This window comes from Poecilia latipinna, unplaced genomic scaffold, assembly GCF_001443285.1.
Source record: "Poecilia latipinna isolate Pla-1442-1.1 unplaced genomic scaffold, P_latipinna-1.0 Scaffold742, whole genome shotgun sequence".
Taxonomy (NCBI): domain Eukaryota; kingdom Metazoa; phylum Chordata; class Actinopteri; order Cyprinodontiformes; family Poeciliidae; genus Poecilia; species Poecilia latipinna.
In genome coordinates, this window is record NW_015113358.1 from 188616 (window position 1) to 198268 (window position 9653).

The window sequence follows — 9653 nt, forward strand, 5'->3', positions numbered from 1 at the left end:
AAGTGTGAAATTCCAATACGGAATTTGTGTTGCACAAAACAAACTTGGGCAAAAACAATGGCTTTGAGTCCAGATCTCACCAACCATAAACTCCTTCACCACTTTGCCTCGTGCTCCAAGCTCCAAGTGGTTCTCCAAACAGGATAACCACAAAACGACTGTGTGGTTCCATCTTACACACAGAACTGACTTGGCTGTGTCTGATCTGCATGCAAACAGTAGTGTTTTTTTGTTTTTGTTTTTCACGCTTTACTGCTCTGAAGTCAGAGAAAGTCTTTAGTTCATGTTTTCTTATGAGCAACAGATGAAAAAAAACTTTTCTGACCACAAATATTTCTAGACCTCAATTGGGATGAAACACAAAACTTTCACATTCTGCAGCGTATGAAACCACTACAACAAATGTAGCTGAGTAAGTTTAACCACATGAACATCTAAGTTAAGGAGAGCTGAATGCTGCCTGCTGCTATGCTGTAATAAAATAATAAATTTCACTGTGGAGAAAGAAAAGGCAAGAATTTCAAGGGGCATCTCTACAAAAGCCCCAAAGAGGACAAACTATTGTGCATTTTGAAAATATTAGGCTAGTAAAGTGAACTCTGGAGCAAACACTTTTAGAGGATGAATATATAAAGCAACCTGTATTAGTCATAGTCGTATAGTTACATGTGTGATTGTGAGAGTTTCCATTTTCTGCATTATGACTTGTAGGAACAAATTTTGCCAGAGTGGCTTACAATAGACAGGTATGCACAGTCATTTATCACGCTTATGATGAAGAAAGGAGCATTTACACAGCAAACTCTGCACTGGTGGTGCTCTGCTTTACCGTGGCAACATCTGTGCAAATATGACCTTTATAAAGGACATCGGAAGCCAAAATTTAACAAGACTGACGGAAAAAACTTTCCGTGTCAATAAGGAGCAGGCGTCATTTCTAGCCACTTTACTAAAAGAAAAGATGCAAATTATATACAGAAATATACATTCACACTCTGTAGACGGCAGGTTGCAGATCCGTCTCAGTTTCAGCACAAAGTCGCTTTAAGGAAAACCAGAAATGCAAGGAGAAAAACCTCAGGAGACTAAAAGGGGTTGTAGTCCAGTAAGAACAAAAAACACCAAAAACAATCTGGTATTTAAATTGATGAATAAAAGCACAATGAGGATGGTGATGTGCATTTTGTTAGCTAGAAAGCTTCAGGTCAGAAGGTGGAGAGCAAAAGTTAAATAAAATGTGAACAAACAGAATGTAAGAAACCAATAAAATCCAAACCTGAACACAAAAGCCACACGCAACAACAGTAAAACTGTGGTTCCTCAAACTTATTCCTTTAAGCATTTGATGCATGTTTTTATATCTTGTGAAAGGACACAGCAGAAGGAACAGTTGAGCCATTGGAGACTTCACTTGAGCAACTCAAACTTTTACTCTGGGCATCTCCTTTGAGGACTTACCCACATGAGTGTTTCGCAAAATACGAGTTTCTTGAAATGTTTTCATTCACACAGAAACACAGAAAGTGCAGCAAAAGGGAGCAGTAATTATGTCAGAGCTTTAATACTGCCATAAATACTGGTGTGTACACACTGACGTTTGCACAAGGGGCAACAGACATAGGTGAGCCTGAAGTTGGACTGTGACATCACTGTCTCAAAAAACTTGTTGGTTGTATGCAGGAATGAAATGAGTCAGGTTAGATTTACCCTAAAAGCCGTAAAACAAGCTTTTCCTCTGGTTGCATGGCTGACTTTGTTGCCTTTAACTGTGTGACTATCCACAAATGCTGTGTATGTATTTCAGCTTCTGTGTATTCACACAACACACCATGGGAGACTTCCCTTGAGCAACCCAAACTTTTACAGTCTGCGCTACTTTAGGGCTAAGTAAAAATATTTTGTCTCTGGCCAGATCTGCTGTGATCACAAGAGGCACAATAAACAGAGATGCATTAAACATAAAACTTCCTGGAACAGCACCACCAAAAGGCCTATCAGGGGACATCCAATCCCCTCTGGCCCCTGAAGGCAGTTCAGGGCCTTTGATCCTCCAATAGCTGAACCGCAGCAGAAAGAGCTGCAGTCAGATGCAGGCACCACTGCAGCCCATGAGTGAAGGGCGGCACCCCCACTTCTTTTTATGAACAAAGCAAACAAAGCTACATCAGAAAAATAGAATATCTGAACACCAGGAAATGTAGATGCTGATCACTGTGCATCAACTTCCAACAATCCCAGTGGCAGCATTGAAACTGGCAGAGACTGTATGATACTGGAATGATAAATACTGCATGCAAGTCTTTTATTTTTACAAATACTATCAGGTTGCCCTCAAACAAACACATATACACGCATTACACAAGTGTTCACACGGATTTGACTTTTTGACATCTTGAATTGTGTCCAAGTCTCAAGTGTTTTACAGTCACTGATGTTTTTTCTTCAAGGATTGTCCCATATTCACCTCCAACTCTGACCAGCTTCCCTGCAAGTGCTAAAGAAAGTCTTCCCCACAGCATGATACCATCACCAACATGTTTCAATATGGGGTGTGTTCAAGGTGTTACCTTCCCACCACAAGTACTGTTTTTCATGTATGTCAAAAAGTCCAGTTGTGGTCTCATCCTCAGAACATTCAGAACATCTTCCACATATTTGCTCTCTTCTCCACTTGGATTATAGAAATCTACAAACGGGACTTCTAGTTTTTTTTTGTTTGTTTTTCTTTTCCAAACAATAACTTCTTGCCACTGTTCACGAAGAGCAGATTTGTGGAGTACATGAAACCCACCTGAGCTGTGGGTTGCTGCAGCTCCTCCATCACTTTGGAGGAGCTGCATTTTGTGTCTTTCGTGTTGGTCGATCTCATGCAAAGTACAGTGGCAGAAGAGTGGGAGATGTGAGTTGTGAAAATGCCCTTGTTTTTGGGTGTGCTAGTGAGGAACAGTAAGGTGAGAGGAGAACATCCCGCTGGCGGGATCCACATGGACACACCTGCATCTCCTCAGCTCATAAAGACCTCAGATCGCAAGGGGGCCCAAAACAATCTGCTCCAACATTAAAGGCACTTCTTCCTCAGGCAGATGTTAAAGACATCACATCCTCTTCACACAGATTAGTTCTATTTTTACAGCTGGATAGGCATCTGGACATGACTATCCTGAAGTCTAGACATGAGGAGAGCGGACTTTTATGACTAGGTCAGCTCTGCTTTTAATCTTTCTGTTCCTTTCCAGAAAAAAGGGAGACTCTGTTTGCCTATAAACAGTAAGAAGACCGATAGTCTGCTGATGTTTGTGAGAGTCATCAACCCAGTGTGTGAAAGAGATCCACAGCCAGCAGCAAGGGGAAATCGTCTGGGTCTCAGATACACGCGAAGCAGAAGATGCTAACTTTCCAGGCAAGCTCCAAGTGGGTTAAAGTGTCACTTGAAGGCTTTTGTTAATCCTTTACACGCTGTGTAAATGTTCCACTCTCTAACTCAGACCTGACATGCAACTGACCCGAGTCTGAAGCTGATATTTTCGGCTCTCCTCCATTGTCACTGCCAGGTTTGGACACAAAAGTACAACCACTACATTTTTCTTCTTGCCCACAAAACACGTAAACAAAAACATGCAATTAACCAAATCGGCTCTTTCTACATAAAACCACATGTAGGAAGACACTTAGGAGTGCGAAGCTATGCCTGTTCTCAGTAAACACAGGTATGTTTGTGCGCTCCTAGGACAAACATGGCAAAAGACAACAAAAAAAAGATTTACACACTAGTGAATTTCTCCTGTCTTGTCTCTCTGGAGTCGTTCCCACAACAGAAGGCAGGGGGCTGAAGCTCATGGTAAGCTTTGTTTTGGAAATGTGTGTGAGGAGAGAGCAATCAGCTGACTGTGGTGTGTGCTGAGGATTGAAAGACAGAGAAAGACATCCGCAAACATTTGTTCCAAAGTAGTGAAGCAAGTGTATAAAGTGGTACGATATGCAGAATCAAGCTGTTGTGATTCATCCACTGAGTGCATAATTAAGAGAGTTCTGGTTTTGATTAAATTCAAATGTATTCGGGATGTTCAAAGCAGATTAAAGCGCGGTGAAAAACTATTTGTCCTCTTACACAGATTTTGTATGTCGTTGCTTCTTCACACTCAAAATGTTTTAATTATGCAAACAAATTTTATATCTAGACAAAGACAAGCAGTGTCAATACAAACAGGAGTTTTCAAATTATTTTATTCACCAACGGAAAAATTATCTAAACCAACCTATGTGAAAAACTATTTGTCATTAAACCTGGCCTGAAACCTGGGTGTAGTGATAGACTCAGACTTGAACCTTCAGAGCCACATAAACAAAGCTACAAATTCCTCTTTTATTTAATCAGTCAGTGAGATAATTTCTAATAGCGCTTGGGGAGAATCAATATGTCTCTTTTTCTTTGTGTTCTGTTTTGGCAGCAGTAATTCTCACCTTGGATCTCTGCCATGGAAGATATTTTTGTCTCTTATTGTTGAATCAGGAACACTGATCTTAATTAAGAAAGTGAGGCTTTAGATGACGCTTTATGTTCTTTTATTACCTCTCGGATGAATCATCAGTTCACTCTTGAAGTAATTTCAGTAGTGTGGACACTTTGGGAAAGCTTCATTGCTGTTCCTTAGTTTCTCCATTTGAGAATAAAGTCTTTCACTGTGGTTTGCTGGACCCAGTAGTGAATTTGTTCCTGAACGTTTACAGACTGGTGAATACTGTGTTGTGTTTTGAGATCTCTTAGCCCATTCTCTGTTGTCAGACAGGCTTTGTTTAAGTCAACTTGACCGCACAGACGTGGCAGCAATCTGCATGAGGCTGATGAAACCGAGCCATTTGAAGCTCACCAACATTAAATCACGATTTAAGGGGAATTAAAAGTTTTAAGATAGCCCAGGTTGGTCAGTGGAAGGTCCTCCACTTTTTCGAGATTCAATAACAAGGTAACAAGTCCAGGAGGAAACCAGTGACATCCCAGTAACTCATTCTGGGGAATCCTGTTTATTTTCACTAAAACTACTAACCTACTTGTTGTATGCACTCAAATTTTCTTTGTCTGATAAGAAGTTGTTGTTTTGTTTTATTTCAATGATCTGAAACATTTCATGTAGTAAAAATAATAATAAAAACCTGTAAAAGCCACATCACTTTGCTGTGTGTCCTGGGTTTACAGTTGTTCTGGCAGGAGGCAAGCAACAAGTGGTGCGCTCTTCTGTGTCTCTACATCACTTTTCTGAGCAGCAGGAACAGCTGATCACCAAAGCAATTAAACAACAATAGCTCCCATTCAGTCGCCTCCTTACCTTCTGATAAGCCAGCTGGAGATAGTTGTAGGGGATCCTCCTGTTGAAGTCCTGTATGACCTCATCGCTGACCTTATGCACGGACTGGGTGCCAAGCTTCGCCTCAATGCATGCGTTCATGCACGCAGCCCTGCGCAGCACCACGTCGAAGAAGCGCAGGTCCGAGAAGGTTTCATGAAACGGGTGCTGGTCCTGGCACCTCAGCCGGCACCGGACCCGGATGCGCCGGACTCCCCCGTGGCTGCTGAGCGCTCCCTCCATGTAGCGCACCACGCTCTCATAGTCGCCGCCGTAGAAAGCCCGCACGGCGCTATCATACAACAGGTCGACCGGCTCCAGGAAGGCAGCTGAGCAGGGCAGCAAGTCGCCGGACAGCAGGAACACAGACAGGATCACCAGCGGACACAAGTTTCCATCCATCCTCTGCTTCGGTTCGGGCGGAGAGCAGCAGGAGACGGCTGGAGGCTCATCCAAAGCAATCAGCGCAGCCTCGGTTTACAGTAAATTTACAGACGTCCTCATAGATCCATTCAGCAAGGGAGCAGGGGCGGAAATATTGGCAGTGGACCGGGAACACACATGTTAAGACCCCTCATTGGCTCCGTAAACTCCTCCCCCCCCGTGAGATGAATGACTCGCACACAATCAGGGCTGCTGACCAGCAGACAGGCCAGATGGTGGGAGGCAGAGGAATCCTGCAGGGGGGGGATAAACACGATCCCATCACTGACATACCAACCACAGACACGTATATAACTAAATATTAGAGAATCTATTTACACATTGATATGTGAGCTTTTTGTTTTTAAAAGATCTATGTAAATTTCAACCCTAGTTTTTTTTTTTTTTTTTTTTTTCACATAACTTTTCTTTCGGAAGTCATGTGATTAATAAATGGAGTCCTTCTGTGGCTGATTTAATCTAAGCATAAACACAGCTGTTCTTTCAAGGGATGTTTAGAGAACATTAGTGAACAAACAGCATCATGACGACCAGGAAACACAGCTGAAAGGTCAAGGATGAAGTTGAGGAGAATTTTAAAGTAGGGCTGGGTTATGAGACAATATCTCAAGTTTTCAGGATTTCACTGAACGCTGAATACCTGCCAAGCAATGGCCGTCAACCCAGGCAGGAAGAGCAATGTGTTGACAGAAAGAGTTCAGTTTATAGAAAAGGCAAGAAGACATCATTGATAGTGCAAGCAAAAATATTTTAGCCATGGCCACTGTGAAACACATTATTGGCAGCATTATGCTATGGGGAGACCCCTTCTTTAGCTGAGATAGGGAATATAGTCAGAGTTGAATTGAAGATGGTACTGGAGGAAAACATGGTAGAGGGAACTTGGTTAGAGTTTCGCCTTGCAAACATAAAGCTAGAGTTGCAATGGACTGACCTACAGCAAACCCAATTGATGTGTTACAATGGTCCAGTCAAAGTCCAGACCTAATGTTAATGATTTGTGGCACAACTTAAAAACCAGTTCTTATAAATACTCTTCAGTCAGTCTAACAGTTTAACAGTTTTTCAAGGTAAGTAAATTACTTAGACTTTCTACCAGCCTTCAAGAAATGCTTAAAAACTATTGTTTTACACAACTCACCATTCAGCAGCTTATGAAACGCTGTGTTTGGAATCTCGCTCAAAGCAAAATACATTCTGACCCCAAACCGTTTAAAAATACTCATGTTTCTTAGCATGAATATCTTGTATTCCAGGCCTTCTGTCGTTTTGTTGCTCCTATTCATTGAATAAACTCACAAGGACACCCATAGCGAAGTTTATTCTGGACCTTTATATTGTCCAGAATACGCTTCAAGGGAAACTAAGGGGTTCCATTTGTGTCAAAAATAAGTAGAAGTCGTCATATGTGTAGATGTATGTTGCATGTAGATGATGCATATGTAGATGTTGCATATGTCTATGTTGCATATGCGTTCGCTGCATATGTGTTCACTGCATATGTCTATGTTGCATATCCCCATAGTAGAAACTGCATTCACGTGGTTTTCTGATTCGGACCCTTGTCTAATATAGGGACAATGTCTCCCTCAGGCGGTCAAAGCAGGGATATGCATATTACTTGTTTCTGTCAGAACAAATATTGGGTCTTAATTGTAAACAATTCATAATCTATGAAGGCTATTTTTAATTACAACAAAATATATTGACATTGTTGTAGAACATGTTGTTCTACAACAATAAGGTGTGCAAAGTAACCAAAACCTACATTATATTCAAGTTACTTTACTTAAAAAGTAATTTAACAACTTTCCAAGTTGTAGAACTCTGAAATATTTCACTCAGAGTAAAAAGTTAATTTTGTCAGTAATTCAGTTCATAAAGTGAAACATTAATCACATACTGAGGTTTTCAAGAATTTATTTGCGAACATTATGTCGATTTCCTGCTTACAGCTATTGAAGACACAATATTTAGGATTAAAATATTACATCAGATCAAAAGAAAACATATTTATTAAAGACATACTATCTTGATGAAACGTATGATTAATATCTGTTTAAAGGTGTTTCAGTCTGACAAATGAATCTGATCAGCAGGAATCGATGATTGCACTGAAGGTCACGCTATTTCAGTCTTTCTCTTTTACCCTTTTTTTTAATCATTTAGAAGCAGATTTTAAACTCCACCACATGATGACTCAACCACTAGGTGGCAGTGAAGTAAATCAATATTTTTTTTCATGTTAAAATGGTATTTACTGCGCATTTATTCATTCTTAGGAATGAAATAAACATAGATAGACCATCTTAAATCAAATATTGTAAAAATACTGCAACATAACATTATAAAAGTCTGGCACATGATTGAACACAGGTGATCTGGAAGGAAATTATTATTATTATTATTATTATTATTATTATTATTATTATTATTATTATTATTATTATTATTATTATTATTATTTAACACAAACATTCAGAGAAAGAAAACAATTTTCCTTTCGGACACAGCATGTACAAGTGGGTTTTTAATAATAGAGGAACATTATGTTCTATATATCGATATTTCATAATCTATAATCAATATAGTCAATATGTGGGTCACAGGTACACAACATTTGTGAGAGACAGAATCCAAAAACATGTAGAATCATATAATTAAATATAACTTTTTATGTGATATATTATCTGTTGAAGTTAAATTGTTTTGGGTAATTGCACTCAGACTGGAATGCTGAGATAAACAGAGTCTAAGTGGTATTTCTATTGTGATTAAGTTGTTTTTGAACAAAGCTTTTTTTTTCATGTTTTAGAGACTTGGACAGTTTTGAATGACCTCACTTTATACCAAAAAAAAAACGATATTAGTTTTTTTTTTTTTTTTTTTTTTTACATCATTAAAAAAAACACAGCCAGAAGAAAATGACATTGATATCACACAGCACATCATTTTAGCCGATTATTTTCTTCCTGCTGTACCCACCGCTTCTTGGAAATCAGGAAGGGCTGACCATAATCAGACTCCTTCAAGGAGAGGGCCAATTCTGTGAAAAACAGCCTATCTGCAGAAAGCATAACAAGGCAACTTAGGTCTGTTATTTTAGCAAAGACATTAAAGCATTTATCTCAACTGAGAGAATGGAAGCATCTTTGAAGAGACCTGAAATGAATTTATTACTAAATCGCAAGTTCTAATTTCACCAAGGAGGATATTGAATTTTGTTTCCCGGAGTTCTGTTTTCGTTCTAAATTTTTCTTTTTATGTTTTAAAAGTAATGTGATAATTTCAGTCTTTTACAGCAACTTTCTGGAAGTCACATTTCAGAGTTTGTCTTTCTTTACCACATTTTTCAGGTTTCTGTGTTTTCTGATAGGAAGACAAATCGAAAGTAGGTCATGCAGATAGACTTGTTCTCCCTCTGATAGCCCCACTCATTAGGATGCTGATAACATGAAGAATGAAGATGTTGAAGTGACAATACAAATTACAGGAAGGAAATTGTCTCAGTGTGGGAAAAGCTCTGATTGCTGGTGCATGAGTTCTTCGCACGTTCATTGCTGCTTTTCGTTTAGCAAAAGGTTATATATCTGCCACTATAGAGCACCATCTTAACTTAAAATATGTTATTTAAGAAAAGTTTCACACATTTATTTTACATGAATCTAATGCAAAAAGCAGAAAAAAAATCATTAAACCAATTAATAAACCCGTCAGTTCATGTCAATTAATGCCTACGTGGCAAATATTAGACATGCTACATTTGAATTTACCTGTTTAAAATCAGGGCCGGCTTAGATTCATGCAATCTGGTAAACATTCTAAAATATCACTGCAAAAAATGTTTATATATATATATATATATAT

The 9653-nt window shown here is 39.2% G+C and overlaps 1 protein-coding gene across 1 annotated transcript in view; it reads right to left on the minus strand.

The window, feature by feature from the left end:
• The window catches only part of p3h2 (prolyl 3-hydroxylase 2), a 56688-nt gene extending 50735 nt beyond the window's left edge, over window positions 1–5953 (minus strand). Inside the window, exon 1 of the mRNA XM_015045763.1 lies at window positions 5325–5953. Within this exon, the coding sequence (XP_014901249.1) occupies window positions 5325–5744 (420 nt within the window). The 5' untranslated portion in view covers window positions 5745–5953. The remainder of the gene's footprint in view (window positions 1–5324) is intronic.
• Between the last annotated feature and the right edge of the window lie 3700 nt (window positions 5954–9653).